The sequence below is a fragment of the Ursus arctos genome, unplaced genomic scaffold (genome assembly GCF_023065955.2).
Source record: "Ursus arctos isolate Adak ecotype North America unplaced genomic scaffold, UrsArc2.0 scaffold_1, whole genome shotgun sequence".
NCBI lineage: Eukaryota > Metazoa > Chordata > Mammalia > Carnivora > Ursidae > Ursus > Ursus arctos.
In genome coordinates, this window is record NW_026622763.1 from 108,466,926 (window position 1) to 108,489,846 (window position 22,921).

The window sequence follows — 22,921 nt, forward strand, 5'->3', positions numbered from 1 at the left end:
GTCCCACGATCCCCGACTCCCACCCCAGGAGGGGGCCCGCCACAAGAGTGCCTGAACCAGGCCACCCTGGCGGGGCCGCCTGACCCCTCTCAAGAACAAGAAGTCCCCAGGAAGACGAACGGGCCTCTTCCTTCCCTGCAGAAGTCACAGCCACTCCCTGCAACGTGAACACACAGTGTCCTGACGGCGGCTACTGCATGGAGTACGGCGGAAGCTACCTCTGCGTCTGCCACTCGGACCACAACGTCAGCCACTGTGAGTGGGCCCGCCTGGAAACCAGGGAGGGGGGGTTAGGAGAAAGTGGGGGCAAAGTAGGCAGAGGCCAGGGCTTCTCTACTGGCCCACAAGAGCCCCGTAGGTGCGTGCGCCTGGTGTCCGCTGTAATAGGGACCTGGCAGTCTACCCCCTCCACGGCAGGAAGCTCACAGCTGGGAAAGCACCTCTGGATGCCTACAAGCTCTTCCCTAGCTTAGCCATTAAAATAGTTCATGGCTGTCTAATTAAGTATGTGATGAAATACTACTGTGTATTTGTGAGTGTACAAATAATGAATGGCTTGCATAGTGTATAACTACACGTGAAGCTGACGGAGGTGCTGGTACAAAACCATCTGTGCACCACAGCTCAATTCTAGCTCCTAGGAGAGGTAGGGTGAATTCTGGAGAAATCGAGAACAAAAGAATTTCCAGGGAAGGGCCTTAGAGCCTGGTGTGAAGAATCAAAACCCCTCTCCCCAGAGCGTATTTTAAGTGGCCTTGGTTCCAGCTGAAATGTCAGGGTGACCACCCTCTCCCCCTGCAGCACTGCCGTCCCCCTGCGACTCAGACCCCTGCTTCAACGGAGGCTCCTGTGATGCCCATGAGGACTCCTACACGTGCGAGTGCCCCCGAGGGTTCCATGGCAGGCATTGCGAGAAAGGTGGGCAGCAGGGGAGGGCAGCGCAGGGCTGGGAGGGCAGGGCAGGATTAGGAGGGCAGGGCGGCACAGCGCAGGGCTGGGAGGCCAGGGCGGGGCAGGGCAGAGAGGGCCCCGCTCACCCTGAATTGCTACTCTCCTCGGTCGCCCAGCTTCCATGTGTTGTGCCCCCACGCCCTCCCCCTCCCGCCGCCCAAGTGCTGCTTATTCAGTTAGTGGTTCTGCTCCGTGGCCTCCTGGTCACTACTTGGTTTTCCTCAGAATAGGCATCGCTTCCCGCTCAGCATTTTTCCAAATCGATTTTAGAATCCTTGATTTTTTAAAAATTCATTAGGGCCTTATTAAATCTAATTGAACTTGGAGAATGTTAGCGCTTCACACTTCTACATATTAGCGAATGTCTTCTTCCGTGAGAATGTGGCGGCGGCGCCATCCCGCCAGCGCCTACCCTGGCCTGTGTCTTCCGCGCATTCAGACGCGGTGCTCAGGGCTCTGCAGTGGTGCCCCTCGGCAGAGCCCAGCGGGCCTCAGCCTGTCTCCTGGAGCTCAGCACCTGCGCCACGCACACGCCTCTGGGCCTCTCACTTGTGCCGAGAACAGAGGCCTCGGCGGCTAACCTGGAAGCCTCTTCTGCTCCCGTGGTGGTCCTGAGGGCAGGTCCCTGCTACTCTGACCCACGGAACCCACAGCTTCGGCCACCCCTGCAGGAGGAGGAGGGTGTTTCCAAAGTGAAGCCCTCCAGCTTGGTTCCCTGCAGAGGTGGCCGAGGTCCTTCATCTTCAACAAAGGCATCCATAAGCGGGGACACGGGGCGGCAGCTTTTGGGGGAGGGCGGCTGGAAGTTAGACATGCAGTCTGTGAGGCCCTGCAGGGTGTGGGGTGGTGGGGAGAGGAGGGCTGAGCATGGTGACAGGCAGGCCCCCTTCCTGCTGCACGTTGCTCCCAAGAATGTCGAGGAAGCCGAGGGTCTACACTCCTCCGTGGGCCTCTGAAGGTGCCACTCCTCAGGGTGCAGGCCTTTAAGTATGTAGACGTCTCAGGCACAGGCCAGCATGTGAGCCCCTCAGGGCCCTGGGAGGGTGTTAGGACCCAGAGAAAATGCACTGGTGCCACTAGACACACAGAAAACAAAAATCAGACTGCAGTGGATTCCAGCTGCTATCAGCTGCAGCTGCGCTCCCGGCGATGCGGGCCAGTTCTCCACCAGGAAGGGCCCAGTGGTCCCCAGGGCCTGGGACAGACAAGAGAGGATGGGTGGGCAGAGAGCTTTCAAGGGCCTGCGCCTTCTGGGTCCACAGGACCTACCGGTTGAGATGTGAGTAGGGTGTCACGGGTGCTGCAGGGCCGGGAGGCTGACCCTGTTCACCTGCTTCTGTCTGTCTCTCCCTATCCTTGTCCACACAGCCCGGCCACGCCTGTGCAGCTCGGGGCCCTGCCGGAACGGGGGCACGTGCAGGGAGGCGGGCAGCGAGTACCACTGCAGCTGCCCCTACCGCTTCACCGGGAGGCACTGTGAGATTGGTGCGGCCCCCTGCCAGCTGGAGTCAGCCTGGATGGGGGGAGCCAAGTCCCGACCCAGCCACCACGTGTCTGCTTGTCAGGAGCACCCCCCTGAAGGCGCACCAGCTCTGGGATGTTGGAGATCAGGGGAGGGGTGCTGGGTGGTGGGTGCATGACACCTGACTCCCATGGGGTCCTTTTGTTTCCAGGGAAGCCGGACTCCTGTGCCTCAGGCCCCTGTCACAACGGCGGCACCTGCTTCCACTACATTGGCAAATACAAGTGTGACTGTCCCCCAGGCTTCTCTGGGCGGCACTGCGAGATAGGTAAGGTGGGCAGAGGCCAGTGGGCTAGACCAGCTGGGGGCAGCACAGCCAGGGTGCCTGAGGGCCACTTCTGCTCCCAGTAGGCAGGGGTGGCCCTGCTTCAGAGGAGTGGGAGGCAGAGCTCCCATGAAGCCTAGAGGTCTTTGGGGAGGACACAGCGATGATGACCCCTTCTGTCCTTGCAGCCCCCTCCCCCTGCTTCCGGAGCCCCTGCATGAATGGGGGCACCTGTGAGGACCTGGGCACAGATTTCTCCTGCCACTGCCGAGCAGGGTATATGGGACGCCGGTGCCAGGCGGGTGAGAGGGCTGGGGGTTGGGGTGGAAGGCATGGGATTTCTTCCTAATCCCAGAAGAGCAGAGCAGGGCCAGACAGGGAGCTGAGAGGAGGGAGGGAAAAGAAGGAGAAAACCGATGGGCAGCCACTCCTGAAGTCAAGGCACTTTCACCCTGGGAGGGCTGTGCGGGGAGCAGGGGTTCCAGGCACTGCAGCCTGGCAGAGCAGAGGGCGAAGCAGAGGGAGGGGCCTCAGGCAGGTGCCCCACAGTGCAGGACAGGGCTTCTGTGTCCTTGCAGAGGTGGACTGTGGCCCCCCAGCGGAGGTGAAGCATGCCACACTGCGCCTAAACGGCACTCGGCTGGGCTCCGTGGCCCTCTACAAGTGTGACCAAGGCTACAGCCTGAGCTCCCCCAGCCACGTCCGAGTCTGCCAGCCACAAGGCGTCTGGAGCGAACCTCCACAGTGCCACGGTGACCTGCAGGCCCTCTGGGGCAGGGGCGGGGGGCAGGCGGGCGGAGCCAGTGGGGCCTACACCCTCCTCCCCAGGGCCACTCAGAGGAGCACAAGGACCGCAGTTCTGACCCTGGCCCTCCCCCACCTCCCACAAAGAGAGGCCATGACCCTGTGGGGAAGGTGGTGAGGACTAGTGCCAGCTCCACTCCTGACTGTTCACTAAGGGCTTCCCTGTCCTCAGAGCAGGACGTCCAGCCCATATGCCCACCCTGCAGATGAAGCAGCTGAGGCCGGGAGGTAGCCTGAGGGCAGCGTCCTCAAGAGGCAGATTAGGATTCAGGGCCTGTCTCCTGCCCCTGGCCCCACCCAGACCCTTGGAAGCAGACCCTGCATTTGAACAAGGCCCCGAAGAACCCCCATAGCCATTTGAGGAGTGCTGCTTCAGAGAGCATCGCCTCAGGCTCCCACAGTGTGCCAGGGTGCATGGCTCGGAGGCAGGCCACCCCCCCCCCGACTGATGCCCCTGCAGACAGAGGGACACTAACACAACTGCAGGTGTGTTGCATTAAGCCTAAGCATCCCTAACGCTGTTCGTCAGAAAACCTGTGCGATGTTGACACATCTTTCACAAAACAAGGATTTTTAAACAGAGTAGCTCAGGGACCACAACAGCACCCAGAGATGGGTGGGGCACATAATGTTGCTCTGTCCCAATGCCCTGCAAAACCCAAGCTGTGTGGCCCCACACAGGTGAAGAATTTCGGAAGACAGATGGGGCTGCCTAGCCCCAAGCGTCTTTCCTGTCCTCCTATGTATCCAAGCCCAGCCCTCTCCAAAGGTAGCAGCAATAAAGTCCAAACAACATATACTGCTGGGAGCAGAACTGCAGAAGGTGGACGAGCAGATAAGTAAGCATGGCAGACGTACAGAAGGAAACATGGCACTGGTCATAAGAAACAGCGTGGATAAGTCATTTTTAACAAAACAGAGTGGAAAAGAGGACTGAAAAACTGTAATAGTTGAAATAACAATTTATAAAGGGATACAGATGAAGGCTAAGTTAATGAGCTAAAAGACAGTTTGAGGAATCTTCCCACGAAGAAGCAGGGAGGTCTGTGTGAATGAGATGCAAGCACTGTGGAGGGTACAAGTGCCAACACTGAGGTAACAGGGGTCCAAGACGAGAGAAAAACAGAAACACGATGAAATGTTGGAGCCACTATGGAGCTCAGTTCCCAGAATGACAGATGAACCACCACAGGCTGAAAGGGCCCCAGAACATCAAACAGGAGAAAAGAGAAACATTAGCACATTATAGCAAAATTTAAGAATATCAGAGACAAATGGAAAAAAATTCTTAAAATATCTAGAGAAAAAAGGAACAGGAATCTTCAAAGGAACAATAATCCCGTTGGTACCAGACTTCTCAACAGTGACATGAGATATAAGATAATGAAATGGTACATTTTAAATACTGAGGAGATCCATTCAGTGAGCATGGAGACAGTCACAAAATACCATCACTCTGTAACATCAAGGACCCAGAGAACCTGTAAAACCATATCATTTAACCTATCAGATTGCTGAGTATGCAGAGAAGTACAAATGAGCCCTTCCTGGATGAGAAAGACTAATGGCTGCTCTCATCCCAGGAGCAAATCCACTGTGGACAGACCATTCTGAGGAGCTGGAGAAATCCAACTAAGCTTTCAGTGATTATGTGAGGAAGCACGATGGGCTGGAATCAGGAGTCACAGATGCAGAGCAAGCGCTCAGCACCCACCAATTCTCCCCCCCACAGGATTTTTACTCAGCGCATGGGAATCCAGTGGCTGGTCCGGAAAGCAGAGAGATTTCATACCCTCACGAGGCTGAGATTTCCCCAGTCCACCTGGAGGGAGAGGTCTGTTCCAACCCTCAAGCATCTAAAACCAATCATTAATTGGCACTAATGAGCCCTGCGCACCAGGCCTAGCCCAGCTAACCTCCGGATGATATCAGAGATCAGCTGCTCAGGCTAGTTGTCTGACACAGAGTAGAGCATGGCCATCCCAGGGGTAGGTATTTTCTACCTTGGTCTCTCTGTTCTTGTATACAGTATGTCTAAGAAGCAAGAAATTATGACATATAATCTCACAAAGCAACAGTCAACAGAAACAGACCTGCAGATGATCTGCATGTTTGAATTAGCAGACAAGGACTTTAAAATAGCCATTATAAATATGTTAAAGAGAAGCAAGATGAATGAGAGAATAGAAAATTTGAGCAGAGGAAAGAAAACTTTTAAAAGTAACACAATAAAAAATACAACATCTAAAATGAAGAATAAATTGGATAGACTTACCAATAGCAAGGATACCACAGAAGACAAAGTCACAGAACTCAAGGACAAGTCAACAAAATTATTCAAACCAAAGATCAGAAAGAAGAAATAAATTATGAATTATTTATAAATGAATTTTTTTTAAATGGAGCATAAAAAATCTGTGGGAAATATCAAACAAACAAGCACATAACTGGAGTCCCAGAGAGGGCAGACTAGGCAAAAGAAATATTTGAAGAGATAATGACTGAGTATTTTCTAAAAAGGAAGAAATACATCAACCCACAAATCCAAGAAGCTCAGCAAATACCAAGCAAATAAACTTAAGACCTAAAAATGTCTATTCAGTCGAACTATTACTCAAACGTGAGAGTGTAATAAAAAATACCCTCTCGCAAACACAGCTTCAAAGACTTAGCAAAAAAGGGTGGGTTTTTTTGGAGATAGTATTTGAATAGTAAGATAAACCTAGAATATTCTGTAAGCAGTAAGAGAAGGGAGGATTATCAAATATTGCAAGAAAGTCTGTCACTCTCTAAAAGGAGAAAGAAAAGCAGAAAAAAAGTGGCAGGGTTAATATTATGATGGAAAAAAATGCAGACAAATAAGAATGAGCTAAATTCTCCAGGTAAAAGACAGACTGCCAGACTTACTACAAAACAAAACAAGCTATGGACAGCTGGGCAGCTCAGTTGGTTAAGCATCCAGCTCTTGGCTTTGGCTCAGTTTGCGATCTCTGGGTCATAAGATTGAGCCCCACACCAGGCTCAGCACTCAGCACAGAGTCTGCTTTAGATTCTCTCTTTACCTCTCCCTCTGCCCCCTTCCCTCTCTCTAAAATAATAAATCTTAAAAAAAAAAAAAGCTATACTCTCCTAGAAGAGATACTCCTAAATCATAAACAAAAAGACAAAGTAAAAATATGGAAAAAATATCAGGTGAATACAGATCAAAATAGAGAAGTCACAGATGCAAGTCACAGTTTAGCTACACTATTATCAGCCAAAACAGACACCAAGATGGAAAGCATCATTAGGGATGAGAGGGTCTCTTTCAATGATAATTGGTTCCAATTCACCAAGATCATTATAAACATTCAAGCTCCTAATACGACAGTGTCAATACATATAAAACAAAAATTAACAGACTGCAGGAAGAAACTGACAGATTTACCATAATACTATGAAATTTGGAACCACCTCTCTCAATTCAGGTTAAGAAACTCCCCTCCAAAAAAAAATCAGCAAAAAGAAGATTCAAATAATACAACTAACAATTTGAACTAATTCATTCTCTGAACACACAGAAAAAATTAAGTTATTAAGGACAAGAAGATAAATTTTAAATCTCCATGTTTAGATATTTTTAAAGATACTTTGAAATGGCTTATGGATTGAAGAAGAAATATGGACAGTGACAAAACTTTAAATGAATATTAATGATCATTTTCTATATAAATACTTGTCTGATGTAGCAAAAGCAGTGCTTCATGGGAACTCAACTAAAGGAATGAAAGGAGTACTTAAAGCATTTTCCCACAATGAAACTCCAGGACCAATGTTATAGGTAAGTTCTACCAAGTTGCCAACAAACAGATCATTGCAGCATTATACAGGTTCTTCCAGAGAGTAGAAAATAGGGATTATGTGCCAACCTATTCTGTGAGGCCAGTATAACCTTGATACCAACACCAGATATGGACAGCTGGAGAAAGTAAAATGATGGATCTGTTAAACATATGAACAATAGATGCAAAAATCCAATAGTCTATTAAGACTATATATACCATTATCAAGCTGGATTGTTGCAAGAATAGTCTGATATTAGGAAAACCTGCTATATTAACCAACTGGAGAAGAAAAAGCATATAAGCATTTCAATAAATGCATAATAAGCATTTGACAAAATTTATACCCATTTGTGAAATAAATTCTCACTAAATAAGGAATAAAAAAGTACTTTCTTACCAGATAAAAATCACATCACACATACGCACACATGTACATACACACCTCTAATACCATGTGGTATAAAATATATAGGATTTATTGGAGGAAAAACTTAAAAGAGAGATGTAGCAGAGCCCACATAACCCCCGAAGTGTGCATCATCCCATAGAGAGGTGTGCTTAGGCCAGGCATAGCCAGACTAGCACACTATGTGTGGCCAAGCAATAACACTTCACACATTTATAGAGAAAGAAGTACAGGTTACATCGCGAGAGGTCTGGAACAATGAGTCTCCTGATCCTTGTTATGCAGAGGTAGGATCTGGGACTCAAAACCTGTGCTTCTGTTGATCTGACTCAGTCATGCTGAGTTACCAACAGGGGGAAGGAAATTAGCTTCTGAGGTAGTTTTAGTGTGCCTCTCCTCAAACCTCAAATACACATTATCCTAAATAGAAAGACATTCCTCTTAAAATTGGGGACAACAAGGGGAGCCTGGGTGGCTCAGTCAGTTAAGTGTCCAACTCTTTTTTTTTTTTTTAAGATTTTATTTATTTATTGGACAGAGATAGAGACAGCCAGCGAGAGAGGGAACACAAGCAGGGGGAGTGGGAGAGGAAGAAGCAGGCTCATAGCGGAGGAGCCTGACGTGGGGCTCGATCCCGTAACGCCGGGATCACGCCCTGAGCCAAAGGCAGACGCTTAACCGCTGTGCCACCCAGGCGCCCCAAGTGTCCAACTCTTGATTTCAGATCAGGTCATGATGTCAGGGTTGTAAGATCAAGCCCTGTGTCAGGCTCCACACTGGGGCATGGAGCCTGCTCAAGATTCTCTCTCTCTCTCACTCTCACTCTACACCCTCCCCACCTCTCTCTCTCCCTCTCTTAAAAAAAATGGAGACAAGGATGCCCACTGTCACTAAGCCTCATCAATATTATCATATTGATATCAACATTCCAGATTGGAAGTACTAGCCAATGCAATAAAGTAAGAAAAAGAAATTAAAATCATGAAGACATGAAGGTAGGGAGTAAGAATGTCAGTATTTGTTGTCTTTAATCTATAAGCAAACTTTACTCTATAAGCAGTATGGTTGTCTTTGATCTATAAACAAACTACTGAAAATGATAAAAAATGTAATATGTTTAGTGGATATACGTTATTATAACAAAATTGCATTTCAATACATCAACAATTAGAAAATGTAATTATAAAAGATATATTCAGAGAAAATCGACGAAACCAAAAGTTGGTTCCTTGAAAAGTTCAATAAAATTGATAAACCTCTAGTTAGACTGATCACAAAATAAAAAAGAAAAATTAGCAATATCAGAATGAAAGAGAAGACATCACTAAGGATCCTGCTAGCATTTAAAGGACAAGGAAGAGACTGTGAACAAGTTGAGGCCAATATATCTGACAACTTAAAGAAAAGGGATAAATACTTTGAAAGACACAAATTACCAGAAATGACAGAAGAATAAATAGAAAATACAAATAGCCCCGTATCTATTAAAGAATTCTAATATGTAATTAAAAACCTTTCTGCAAAGAAAATGGCAGGACTGGACTGCTTCACTGATGAATTCAATCAAACACAGAAGAAAAGAATACTAACCCTACACAAGCTTCTTCAGAGACTAAAGGAAGAAGAGCACTTGATTCATTTTGTAAGACCAGTATTGTCTTGATACCAAAACAAGAGAGATGTTAGTTTTTTTTTTAAATGAAATTAGGGGCACCTGGGTGGCTCAGTGGGTTAAGCATCCAACTCTTGATCTCAGCTCAGGTTTTGAGCTCAGGATCATGAGTTTGAGCTCCATAAAAAAGAAAGAAAAGAAAAGAAAAGAAAAGAAAAGAAAAGAAAAGAAAAGAAAAGAAAAGAGAAGAGAAGAGAAGAGAAGAGAAGAGAAGAAAAGAAAAAAGAAAAGAAAAGGAAAGGAAAGGAAAGGAAGAAAAAAAACAAAATTACAGACTAATATTCCTCATGAACATGGACATAAAAATCCTTACAGAATATTACGAAATCAAATACATTGTTACATTAAAAGGATAATATATCATGACCAAGTGGGATTTATCTCAAGAACACAGGTCGGTTTAACACCTGAAAATCAGTAAGTATAATTCACCATATTCGGATATGAAAGAGAAAACCATATGATCATTTCAATAGATGCAGAAAAATCATTTGAAAATATTCAACTACTATTTAAAACTCTTAATAAACTAAGACTAGATAGAAGAGAATGTCTTCAACCTGATGAAGAGCATCCATGAAACAGCAACAGCTAACAGAGCACTTCATGGTGAGAGGCGTACTGCTACCACCGGTAATAAGGCAGAGTGTCCTTTAAACTCATTTCTTCCCACATTGTCCTGAGGTCCCAGACAGGGACACAAACAAGAAAGGAAATAAAAGTCACATCTGCTGGCAAAAAGATGACCTGGTCGTGCACGTAGGAAATCCTAAGAGATTCTACCAAAAAAGCTATAGAATAAATAAGCAAATTCAAGTGGGTCACAGGACAGGGACAATATACAAAACCTTACTATTTTCATAGTCAAGCAGTGAACACCTGGAAAATAGAGTAAAATGAACAATATTATATATAATAGCACCAAATATGATAAATGTTTACATATGTGAAATGAATTATAGACATTAAGTGTAAAAGCTAAAACTGTAAACTTCTAAAAGAGCATAAGAGAAAAATCTTCACAACAGCAGGAAAAAATGGTTATGCATTTAGAAAAATATTAGATTGTTCCCTACTTTTCACCACACACAAGAATTCATTCCAGATTAATTAAGGACTTAAATGTTTTTCTAAAACTATAAAATTTTATGTGGAAAATATAGGTATCTTTTTGGCCTTGGGATAAGGAAAGATTTCTCAAGCCACAAAAAAAGCACTAACTATAAAAGAAAAAATGGACAAATTTGACTATATAAGAATTACAAACCTAAAATCATCAGTCCTAAGGAAGAAAGTGGGATATAAGCTACAAACCAGGAAACGAGATATATATATATGATTGGTTTCAAGAATATATAAAGAACTCTATGAATCAATAAGAAAAGAATCATCAACCCAGTAGGAAAATCAGCAAAACACACTGAGTAGGGCCTTTCATGGAAAAGGAGATAATAAAGCCAACAAAAACAAAGAGAAATATCAGTAAGCAGTGAAATGCAAATCAGAAGCACAGTGAGGTGCATTCAGTTGACAAAACTGCAAAGTCTAAAAAGCCATCTACTGGTGGTAATGCGGCTCAACAGGGTTTCTTACAAATTGCTGGAGGGAGTGTAAACTGATACACTTTGAAAAGGGTTTGGTAATCTGCCTGTCAAGTTGACCATGCATAGAAACTGTGTCCCAGAGACACCACTTCCAGGTTTAAATTTAAGAAAATGGGCACATTTATACCAGGAGCTATGAAAGGAAATAGAAGCTTTTTTTTTTTTTTAAAGATTTTATTTATTTATTTGACAGAGAGAGAGACAGCCAGCGAGAGAGGGAACACAAGCAGGGGGAGTGGGAGAGGAAGAAGCAGGCTCCCAGCGGAAGAGCCTGACGTGGGGCTCGATCCCAGAACGCCGGGATCATGCCCTTAGCCGAAGGCAGACGCTTAACAACTGAGCCACCCAGGCGCCCCAGAAATAGAAGCATTTTAAAAAATAATAACAGAAAGTCTGAAATCAACCCAAATGCCCACCAAACAAGAATGGACAGAGTATGGTAGACTCCCGCTGCGGATTCTGACTACTACTGTCATGCTCACACAGAGACCCACAACAGTTCAGAGATAGCTCATTAATATCATTTTGAGCGAGAGAGGTGTACATATATCACAATATCCTTTTAATAAAATTCATAAATAGCAAAAACAAAACCATACATTGTTTAGGTAATTCATAAAAATTAAAACACTAAAGAGACAAGGACATCATAACCCCAGAAAACCACGTCACAAGAGACAGGAAAGTGCGTGTGACGAGATGAGCCAGTGAACATTCTAGCTCCTGGGTGTCATTATTCACCACCATTTATTTACTTTGTTACATTTTAAGCATTAAAATTAAACTTCTCTATATTGAACATTATGAATTCCAGACCACAAGTCCCAGTTTAAAATAAAAAACAAGCCTGTGGCAAATACTCTTAAGTAAAGGCCTCATCCCCAAACGTACTGGTTTTATACGTGGTCACTGTGTATGAAATTGGCAAGATGGGGCCTGGCCACCTGGCAGCCAGTGCAGTGAAGTCCCACATGGTCTCTGTGAGGTCATGATGAGCAACCCCGTCCTGGGCCCGCTGCCCACTGCTTCCTCTCCAGGGTGTTTCGGGCCTCTCCAAGCACTGAGGGGTGCTGGAGAATTCCATCCGGCTCCTCAGAACAAAGCTAATTTACATCCATCTTATTTGGCTTCAAGCCACTGCTTCCAGTCACAACACCACTTTATTCTTGGGGTCTCTCCCAGTGCCTGTGCACCTGGGCTTCCCTCTCAGAAGCTGGTGAGTGCGGATCCCAGCCGAGCCTGCATGGGGGCTCCTACCGGGTCCCTATGGGTCTCCCGCACAGGGCACAAAGGAGGCCCCGTGTGCCGGGTAAGACTCCTGCTCCGCTAGGCTGCCTGGCCCAGCATGGCCTGCTCTCTGACTCCTGCCTCTCTTTACAAACATCTCAGCCTCCACCTCCCCAGGGAGACTGACAGCCCAGCTGAGCAAGCTGACCTTGACCTCCTCTTGCCTTCTGCAGCCCCTGCACCAGGGGTAGAGAGGGGGGGTGGAGAGAGTCATACCCTGACTCCTGGCCCTGTGCTCCAAGCAGGCAGAGGGAGGTGAGGCCTGCAGGGCACACTGGGGGACGAGCCCTGTACCCCTCACACCTGGGTAGGGCTCTAAGCCCTGAGATGGGCCTAGCCCCTGAGAAGCCTGACAGTGACATGCTGGAGTGACCTGGGCTAGGGCCTTTGTCAGGCAGACAGTGGAGAGGCTGGGTGTCAGGCTAAAGCCTCAGAGCACACATGATATCCCGGGGGCTGTGGAGGCTCCTGGAGGTCCGCATAGAGCCCACGCAGGGCCGTGCAGTCCTGTGTAGGGCTGTAGGGCCTGTGTCCCACCTATGTGGAGCCTTATAGGGCCTTGCAGCCTCCTGTCCTGTCTCTGCAGAGACAGACAAGTGCCCCTGTCTCTGCAGAGACAGATGAGTGCCAAGCGCAGCCCTGCAGAAACGGAGGCTCCTGCAGGGACCTCCCGGGGGCCTTTGTCTGCCAGTGCCCTGCAGGCTTCACTGGAGTCCACTGCGAGACAGGTAGGGGCTGTGCTTGGGTGGGTCCCCTGAGTGGCTGGGCCCTCACCCACATTCATGATGCCCTGGACGGCCTGGACAAACCTATTTTCAACAAGCATAGACCCTGGGCCACTCAGCAGAGGGAAATGGCTGGGCTCCTGGCCCAGCTAGACAGCCCCCCCCCCGGGGGGGGGGGAAGGACCCCGGGAAGGGAGCTCTGAGGCTGAGGGGGATTTCCCCAGCAACCACCCCCCCCACCCGGCATCTCTCCTCGATCCCCCTTCCCTTCTTCCCGCTGTCCTCTCCTCCCTCCCCCAGACACCCCCTTGCGGCTCTGGCCGACTCTCTGGGTGTTCTCCAGAGGTGGATGCCTGCCACTCCAGCCCCTGCCAGCACGGAGGCCGGTGTGAGAATGGTGGCGGGGCCTACCTGTGCGTCTGCCCAGAGGGCTTCTTCGGCTACCACTGTGAGACAGGTAGGGATGCAGGAGGCAGGCCCCGGATCTTCCAGAGGCCCCTTCCTCTGGCCTCTGCTGGGTCCCCTGATACAAGCTACCCAACTCCTCCTGCACTTGCCCCTCCAATGGCCCCACCTCACCCCACGAGATGGGCTGGCTCCGTGGCCAGCCTGGACAGGTGGAGCTCACTGTAGCCCCAGCGTCCCGGCACCCACCTCTCCTTACACCTGGGAACTCTCCCCACATTTTCCTCCTTTATAGGACTTGCCATACTCTGGAACTGTCTCTTCAATTTGCTGGTCTCAGCTCTCCTCCTAGAATGGGTGTGTCCTGGGGGCACATCCTGTTCTAGCCCCCAGGCTGGGCTTGGCTGGCAGCAGTCCCTTGTGCGGGGTGCATGAGGCTGCTGGGCTCCGGTAGCACTGCAGGGCAGTGATGCCTGTGCTGGGGGTGAGGCCTAGGGCCCCGGGACTGTGGGGCCTGGGAGCCTGGGCATAAGCATGATGGGGACCCTTTGTGCCCAGGGAGTCTCAGGGCACAAGTTTGGGGTGGCTGAGGGCACACCTGGAGAACCAGGGTCAATGGCCGTTGACAGTGATAAGGGGCCCGTGTGGCTTCACTGGGAACTGGCGGGCAGTGGCCCCGGCTGGGGCAGCTCAGGTCCCCTCGGTGCCCACAGCCCCAGTGCAGAGGGAGGCTGCCCCGGCTGCCAGTGGCTCCCCAGGAGGGGCCAGCCCTGTGCTCACCCCACTCTGAGTCACCGCCTGCCAGGCTACCTGGGCTTGGAGTGGTGGTGGGATGACCTGGCTCAGAGACAGAAAGGCAAAGCTACCCAGCCTCTCGGGGAGACCTCTGGCAAGCCTTGCGTTTCCCCTCAGAGAGCGGCCCCTCCTTCACCTTCTCAAAGCGCTGCCTGTTACGGTACTACCCACATCCACCCCACAAACACGCCCACACAGGAAGGACCTGCTGCCCCTGAGAGCAAGGGCCCACGGGGGGAGCAGATAAGGCCCCAGCGTTCACTGCTCCTCTCCTCTTCCCCAGTGAGTGACCCCTGCTTCTCCAGCCCCTGTGGGGGCCACGGCTACTGCTTGGCCAGCAATGGGTCCCACAGCTGCACCTGCAAAGTGGGCTACACGGGCAAGGACTGTGCCAAAGGTGAGGTGGCAAAGATGCCAGCGTAGGGGATGGGCCCCCACTCATCCATGAGAACACAGACCCCCCCCCAGGGGACAGACCAAAGTGCTGAGCACCCCCAGGGCAAAGCGTCTAGGCAGTTGCTTACCCGGGCTCTACCCAAGAAGCAGGGAGGGGCAGATAACCGCCCAGGAAGCATAAATGCAGTCACAGGTGCACACAAACCCGAGACCCTCCCCGAGAGTAAAGGCAGTCATCTGTGCACGCGCACGGAGACCCTCCAGGGGGCACTGGTCAGAGACCAAGTAAAGAGGTCCACTGTGGCAACAGGAGCTGGTCCCCCACCAGCAGTAGCTCACCTCTGCCCCGGGGTGGCAGGCCCGAGAGCCACCAGGTGAGACGTCTGGCCAGGCCTTCCGTGGCTGACAGCTGACCACCCCCTTCCCTTGTTCTTGACTGAAACCCTGAAGAGCTCTTCCCACCAACGGCCCTCAAGGTGGAGCGAGTGGAAGAAAGTGGGGTCTCCATCTCCTGGCGTCCACCTGAAGGCCAGGCTGCCAGGCAGATGCTCGACGGCTATGCGGTCACCTACACTTCCTCGGACGGGGCCTACCGCCGTACAGACTTTGTGGACCGGAGCCGCTCCTCGCACCAGCTGCGGGCCCTCGCGGCCGGCAGAGCCTACAACATCTCCGTGTTCTCAGTCAAGCGCAACGCCAACAACAAGAATGACATCAGCAGGCCGGTGCTGCTGCTCACCCGCACACGTGAGAGCCTGCTGGTGGCAGTTCTAGAGAAGAGGGTGGGCAGGGAGGGTGCTGCTGCTCACCCGCACACGTGAGTGCCCACCTGGATGTGCCTGCAGCCACCTGCAGAGATGCACTGGCCGGGCACCCAAGGCGCCATGGCTTAGCAGTGAGGCCGGGGAGAAGTGGGGGGGCTCCCTGAAAGGGCCCCTGCCACGAGCCAGCCCATGTTGTGGGGTGCTGAAAGGACAGGCAAAGGGCCCAGGGGATCACCGAACACACTGAGGGAGACAGCAACACCAAGGGGGTAGGGAGGGAGCCTGCTGGTGGCAGTTCTAGAGAAGAGGGTGGGCAGGGAGGGTGTGGCTGCACAGGAGGGGAAAGCATAGTCTAGGGAGGCCTTGGGGCCTTACCTGGTTTGTCTGCTTCTGGGATCTACAGAGGAGGGTCTTCCACAGGGAGGAATGGATGGTGGGCAGAGGCCAGGGGACCGTGGGAGACTGTGGAAGGGGCTGCTGGGGGCTGGAGGAAGGAGCATGGATGAGGCAGTGGTCCCCTGGGCAGCACAGAGGGCCCATGAGGGCAGCTGGCAGGGGTTCAGAGCGTGGCCAGCACACAAGGGTCTCTGCTCCCACCATACCAGGTGCTGGCACAGGTCAAAGCAGGAAGACAGGGCCAGCCCCATGAGCACTGTGAAGACAGACAGCCATGACCCATCAGTGGGGACTCAGGATGGGGAAGGAGGGAGGCGAGGATGCTCAGAGGCACGGACAGGAACTTCGTGGGAGGAGGAGGGAAAGTACCCTGGTGTCACCTGCTGGCCCGAGACAGACGCTGACCATGAGGACATTGAGGGCCAAGTGAGGGATAAGATGAGAAACTCAGGACAGGTATGTGGTGGGGAAGGCCAGCCAAGAGGCACTGAGGATGCACCTGGGCCAGCAGGAGGGCCTGAGTGAGCTTGTGTGGCAGAGCGGGTTCAGCCTGAGCTTGCTTTAGGAAGAAGCGGCATCCCTCCCCCTCCACCGCCAGAGTGGGGTCTCCCCAGGAGCCCGGGGCGGGCAGAAGGCACCACTGCCCACTGGACTGGTCACTGCACTGCCAGGAGACAAGGGCTCCCCTCCTGCTCCTGAGGTCTACGCAGACCCTTCCCCACAATAGCCCAGGATTTTCACAGCTTCCATCCTTGGTAGGCCCCAGCATTGCCCAAATGTTCACTGTCAGTCACCAAAACATCCAGGGAGAAGGAAAAGGAGGTTCCAGGGTCCATGTGTCCCAAGGCCCCGCCCCACTGCCCAGCATGTCTAAATAGGCAAGACTGCAGGCCTCTGGTGGAGATGTCTGCTCTCCAGCCCCAGGCAGGAGCCTGTCTGATTGACCCTAGTCCCATGGGGCTGAAGGCCGCACCCAGCAAGCCCAGGTGGGCCGGCGCCTCGCTTGGGCCCTGTCTCAGTGACCCCCCCAGCGCACTTCCTGAGCCCTGTCTCACGGTCTTAAGCCCCTGCCCTCCCCTGGAGCAAGCAGGTGCTAGCATCAGCTGAGGGGCCGATTGCCCCCCAGGACCCCGCCCGGTTGAGGGCCTTGAGGTCACCAACGTGACAGCCAGCGCCATCTCGGTGCGGTGGGCTCTGCACAGGATCCGTCACGCCACCGTCAGCAGTGTCCGCGTATCCATCCGGCATCCTGAGGCCCAGGAGGACCAGTCCGCTGATATGGACAAGAGTGTGGACAAGTTCACATTCGGGTAAGAGCAGGGAGCCATCCTTCCCTCAGGGCTCTGGGGCTTCCTCCTTTCTCCCTCTGTGCCCCTCCCCTGCCATTCCACACCCGCCCCGCCTGCCTTGAGAAGTAGGGGTGTGTATGTGCCTCTTGTGTTGCAGAGTCCCCCTCTGTCCTGGGCCTCGGTCCTGCCCTGCCCCATCACAGGTGCTGCCAGATGGGTGTTTGGAAGTGCCCTGACAAAGCAGGGACGCTCTAAAACCCGGGGGGTCATGCCTCCTGCACAGATGAGACCGAGCCACCCAGAGAGTGGCAGAGCTGTCCCAGCCTGAGACACGCAGGCCCCTCTGAAAGGGGGACACAGGGCATCCCTACACTTACCTTAAGTTTTTCTATTGTTCAAACCCTGTGTTAGAACCTTAAACTAGGCGTATAAATGTCTTATGCTTAATTATTACAAATCAAATACAAACAAAACTGCAAAGTAAATACAACTCACATGAACATCAGTCATTCAAACTGGCTGAGGACGGAAGTAAAGGCTGGAACGGCCCCACAATGAAGGCTCAGACTCCACAGCCTCGGCCCCCTCGGGTCTGTGACGGGCCCCTGGGGGTGGTTCGCCAGCCAGAGAGGCTTCTGACACCTGCTGGGGGTGGTGCGAGATGACGGGAAAGTGGGGAGGAAGACTGGCTGGGGTCCCTGTGCCTGCAGTGAACACAGCTACAGGGGAGGACCCCGCCCCCCGAGTCGGCTGTGCCTCTGACAGCAGACAGCCGGTCGGCTCTGTGGGGACAGACCAGCAACATCCTGCCTGAGCAGCCACAGGCTGTGGCCATGGGGAGGGGCGCCTGGAAGGTGGGCAGGGGTTGGGGCAGGCAAGCCAGGCCAGGAGGGACACTCGTCCCCTCTGCATCCCGGAGCCCCCCATACGGTTGCACATTTCTAGTTGGCAGACTCATCAAGACCCTATTTTGCCTGCCTGCTGTGCTGGAAACAAGACCCTGCTTTGTGTTTTAAGTGTTGCTGTGACCTTTCTTGATTGATGTCCTGCTCACTTCCAAGGACTGGTGTGACAAAAACATACATGAGGTCCGGGGTGGGCGCTTGGTGACTGAGTCAGGGTCCCCAGGACCACCCAGCTCAGTGACTCACGAGGGTCCCTCCCAGACTCAGCAGAGGCTGTGCTCCCAGCTGGGACTCACAACAGAGAAATGGTGCAACACAAAGAAGGGAGAAGTCGGGGGACAAGGGGTGAGCTTCAGGGGCACCTCGTCCTGGAGTCACACAGGCCACCACCAGGCGTGACGACGTGTGAGAGACGCAGCACCCAGGGCTTTTAACGGGGGCTGGGCATGGGGCACCCTGTCTGCTGTCGATTCGGGGTGCCCAGGAGGAAGCGGGTGCTCAGCATGAACGACGTTGCACCAGGTGTCGGGGCAGCGAGGTCCTCGCATCCATGAGGGTGCTGGGAGTCTCCCGGGCACTCCCGCCGAGGGCCACCCAGGAGGGCACCCTCTTCTGCACAATGACCTCCAAGTGCCCTTTTCTGGCCTTTCCTGCCTGAACACCGCCTTGGCACCAGGGCCATCCTAGGCAGCTGTGGGCCATTCTTGACCCTTGCCCTGTACTAGCGAGACAGACCAGGAAGTAGCTCCTGCCTGAGGAACACACGGGTCTCAGGCCACAAATCCGGTCATTCTGGAAGCCACCTGCAGGACCACCCACAACTCATCCCACCTGTGTGGAAGTAGTTGCAGTCCAGCAGTGGTCTCTCCCTGGCCTCCCTCCCACAGGGCCCTGCTGCCAGGAAGGAGATACACCATCCAGGTGACTGCCCTCAGCGGGCTTGGGGGACAGGAGCCTCCCACCGAGAGCCTGGCCTCAGCCCCGCTACACGTGTGGACTCGTGAGTACATGACCTCAGGTCTTGTGAGACCTTTGGAAGCTCTCCCCTCCCTCCAGCCCGAGTCCTACCAAAGTGGCCCTGGCACCCCAGAGGTCTCTTCCCCACAGGTGCCAGGAAGGGCAGGCCACCAGGAAGCCCTCTGTTTGGGTGTTCACCCAGCACCCAAAGGCTCCTGGGTTCCTACCAGACGGGGGTCAGAAGTAAAAGGCCAGAGGGCATGCAGGTGAATGCCCATGCTGTCCACTCTCTGGTCTTCACGTATCTGGTGGGGAGGAGGCCCGGACCTCACCATCCCTCCCACCCCAACGCAGAGGGGGACACAGTGCCATGCTGTCCACACCAGGGGGACCCGTGAACAAGGGGGGTGCGTGGTGAGGAGGGAAGGTCTGGGCAGGGTCTCAGTTCCAGGTTCCAGGATAGCCCGCCTGGGGGACATGCATGGACAGCCCATTGTGGGGTGGGGGGTAGTGAGGGCCGGCTCAGGTCCTGGTGCTGACCTGAGTGCTGGGGCCCTGGCCAACTCCCAGCCCGTCTGGCCCCCTCCCACAGCCCAGGGCCAGGCTTAGGGAATCAAAAGGAGAACATGCTGACAGGCTGCACAGGCACGGGGCCTCCGTGGCTGCTTCCAGGCAGCATGCTGGGGGGCCTCGCAGGCAGAAGGATGCACTGCTGCTGACCCAGCTGCAAACACCCCTCCACACCAGCCTTTAGGACTGTAAGGCTGTCCATCATGACCACGTGGGTTTCCAGGAGACTTCAGCAGTCTTGTCAGATACTTAAACTTGGTGGTGGCCCCTTTCACCTCCCTACCCTGCTCCGTGCCTATCAGGGCCTCTGCCGCCAGCAAACCTGACAGCCGCCAGAGTCACGGCCACCTCTGCCCACGTGGTCTGGGACACCCCCACTCCAAGTACCTTGCTGGAGGCATACGTCATCAACGTGACCACGAGCCAGAGCACCAAGAGCCGCTACGTCCCCAATGGGAGGCTGACGTCCTACACAGTGCGGGACCTGCTGCCAGGAAGGCGCTACCAGCTATCGGTGACCGCCGTGCAGAGCGCTGAGGGTGACCAACTGCACAGCGAGCCTGCTCACCTCTACATCATCACCTGTAAGTACGGCACTGCCAGGGGGACGGTGGGGCGGGGACGGCCACGCACACCAGGCCTTGCAGTCTGTTCAGGACTGATGGGGCCATGAAGGCGGCCCAGCCCCTCATGCTCACTGCAGGCCCCCAGCAGGACAGCAGCCTGGGGATGTCACATCCTTGCCCAGGAGACACCTCAGCCCCAGGACCCACACGGGCGATACTGTCCCAGAGACTCCAGACAACCGCAAAACAGGACTGTGTTCACACAGGAGAATTTGGGAGTGTGAAGATCGGTGGGGAAGAAAGGTTTCATGGACAGTTAGTGCAGGGTCCGTGCACCAGGAATCGGTAAACATAAGCATATCACTCCTCACCTTGTCCCCGGGGAGTGGCCTTGAAGCCAGGCCTGACCCATGAGAAGCCTCTGGACAGAAGGATGGGAGAGAGGGCCAGGCTGGCCACAGGGGGGGTGGCCTGGGAGAGGCAGGAAGGAGACCCAAATGGACAGATGGAGGGAGGAAACAGCTGAGGAGCGCAGAGCCTCAGGCCACACGAAGGACGTGATCTGCTCCTCAGTGCACAGGAGGCCCGCAGGGTGCCACCAGGTCCGGCACGACCCTGCTGCCATGTTGCAGCCCAGCAAGGTGCTGTGGGAAGATGGCGCATCCGGACGGATGCTGCGGGGAGGGCAACAGGGTGAGAAGAGGGAGCAGGGAGGCGGACAGTAGCTAGGGCAGAACGGAGCCCCAGAGAGTAGACACACAGCACCTCGCAGGAGGTTCAGACCCTGTGCGGCTGCAGGCACACCTGCCTGAGGGAGGGCTGGGGCACAGTGAGGGGACAAGGACCCACAGAGAAGCCTCGCCCTCACTCTCCGGGCAGGTGGGGCTGGGGGCCTCTCTCAGATGTCCTGTCAGGTCCCAGTGGCTGACCATGCCCTGCTGATGGAGATCCTGGGCCTAGGGTGGGCAGAGAGCAGGGCCTGGGGCTTCCTAGAAAGCCACAAACCCACTATGAGGCCCCACAAAGCCGCCATGAGGCCTCAGGGCCATGCACACCGTCTCCAGTGCTCCCCTCCGAGGGGCCTGGCGGGACCAGCCTCATGCAGCCACCCACTCCTCCCATCTACCTGCAGCCTCCAGGGACGGCACTGAAAGACGCTGGCACAGGGAAGGACTGCATCCCCGGGTGCTCAGAAACAGACCCCCGCCCGCACGCTTGCCAGAGCTGCGCCTGCTCAGTGACCGCGACATACCTGAAACCCAGACCCTGGCCCCCAGGTGCAGCCTCGGCCATCCCCCCACAGCGCGCGGCCCCAGGCACATGCTCCGCAGTGACCCGTGGTGACTCCCTTGGCAGGTTCTCAGAGCTGGTGGATGGCAGAGGGCGAGTGAGTGCGAAGTTTGGGGGCTCACCTGGCAAATCGTTCACCACGAGATCACGTGAGTGCCTCAGCCAGCCCCAGGGGCCTCACTGCCACCTCTTCCGGCCCATGTCCCCAGCACGATGAGGGACGAAGCCCCTAACACCTGGGCTTAAAGACCACCCCCAGCGCCCGATACCACTTCCAGCAGGGACACAGCACAATGCAGGCCCTTGCACCTGCATGGGCTCACAGAGGCCTTCCCGATACGGCAGAATGGGTTGAAACAGGCTGCTGGCAGGGCTCAGGGTCAGAAGGTGGTCTGGGGTGCCCAAGCTGGGCTTGCCAAGCCAGGAGTCCCCATGTAGCTTAGTGAGCAGGACGCAGGAGAACACGGCACCACCTAACTCCTTGCCGCTCAAAGCGAGGTCCTTGGACCAGCAGCACCAACCTGGCCCAGGGGCTTCTAGGTGGGCAGGATCCCAGCCAGAGCCGTGCAACTGGAATCTGTCTTCAGTAAGGAGCCAAGTGATTGGCATACACACCACAGTCTGCAGACTGCACCTCTCCGTCCCAGTAACAGACAGTGTCCCAGGTTCAGATCCTGCTCGGCCTGGACTAGCGGGACCACCTGTGGCAGACCAGCGGGCCGCTCTGCCTGGCCCCAGCAGCACAGGGCATGAGCGATGGGTCGAGATGGCCTGGCCCCTTCCCACGTGGTGTAGCAGGAAGGAGTGGGCCAGAAATCTGTCTGCAGAAGGTCTTCCCCAAGACTGTGGCACAGCAAGCCAGAAGCTACATGCCCACTGGCTGACCCTACCCTGAAGGGCCTCAGGACCCTAGCCAGGGCAGCCCAGGCCTAGTCCTCACCTGTAAACTAGGTCCTGTTCTCATGGAATTCCCTGGCACAGAACCCAATTACCAGTTTAGTGAGAATTTTCAATCAGCACAAACGTTCCCAGGCCAGGGAAGAAAAGGGACAGTGATGAGCAGGTGGGGGCGTCGCAGCCCCAGTGACCAGTAGAGGAGCAGAAGAGCTCACTGGACATGATGACCAGGAAGAGGTGTCTGAGAAGCTGGGCAGGCGGAGCTGTGACCCCGACACCCTCCTAAAGCCATAGAGGCAGTCATAAAAAGCCCAAGTGCATAGGCAGGGACCCCACAGAGAAGCTGACTCGCATATAGGGCCGGCCAAGTGCAAGGTCTGCCTGAGGGTAGATGTGGGGGAGGAGGCACCATAGTCCCCAAGAAGCAGGGGTAGAGGGGGAGGAGAGTGGAATTTGACCATAAGAGGGACAGCACAGCATTAGCCACCTGGAAGGATAGGGCATTCGGCCCAGCCTCGGGCCACTGGTGACCTTCACCAAAGCAGCTCTGAGGTTCAGCAGGAGGATGAGGGATGGCCCCCATCTAGAGAAAAGCTGTCCTACTGGAGGCAGCTCTGTGCCCCAGTGGTGG

The 22,921-nt window shown here is 53.5% G+C and overlaps 2 protein-coding genes across 10 annotated transcripts in view; one reads left to right on the forward strand and one right to left on the reverse strand.

The window, feature by feature from the left end:
- The window catches only part of SNED1 (sushi, nidogen and EGF like domains 1), an 86,468-nt gene that overhangs the window by 43,845 nt on the left and 19,702 nt on the right, over positions 1–22,921 (forward strand). For 7 of the 9 annotated variants that reach the window (XM_057306236.1, XM_026490970.4, XM_048213907.2 and 4 more), the window contains 15 exons: positions 142–255; positions 802–918; positions 2,320–2,436; positions 2,625–2,741; positions 2,927–3,040; positions 3,317–3,490; positions 12,950–13,063; positions 13,404–13,517; positions 14,544–14,657; positions 15,107–15,403; positions 16,943–17,126; positions 18,898–19,010; positions 19,840–20,121; positions 21,236–21,380; positions 21,460–21,542. In XM_057306236.1, the coding sequence (XP_057162219.1) occupies positions 142–255; positions 802–918; positions 2,320–2,436; positions 2,625–2,741; positions 2,927–3,040; positions 3,317–3,490; positions 12,950–13,063; positions 13,404–13,517; positions 14,544–14,657; positions 15,107–15,403; positions 16,943–17,126; positions 18,898–19,010; positions 19,840–20,121; positions 21,236–21,380; positions 21,460–21,542 (2,199 nt within the window). The remainder of the gene's footprint in view (positions 1–141; positions 256–801; positions 919–2,319; positions 2,437–2,624; positions 2,742–2,926; positions 3,041–3,316; positions 3,491–12,949; positions 13,064–13,403; positions 13,518–14,543; positions 14,658–15,106; positions 15,404–16,942; positions 17,127–18,897; positions 19,011–19,839; positions 20,122–21,235; positions 21,381–21,459; positions 21,543–22,921) is intronic. The other 2 variants (XM_048213911.2, XM_048213910.2) reach the window with 2 other exon arrangements.
- MTERF4 (mitochondrial transcription termination factor 4) overlaps positions 1–22,921 on the reverse strand; it is a 71,452-nt gene that overhangs the window by 21,235 nt on the left and 27,296 nt on the right. The gene's annotated exons all lie outside the window — the stretch shown is intronic.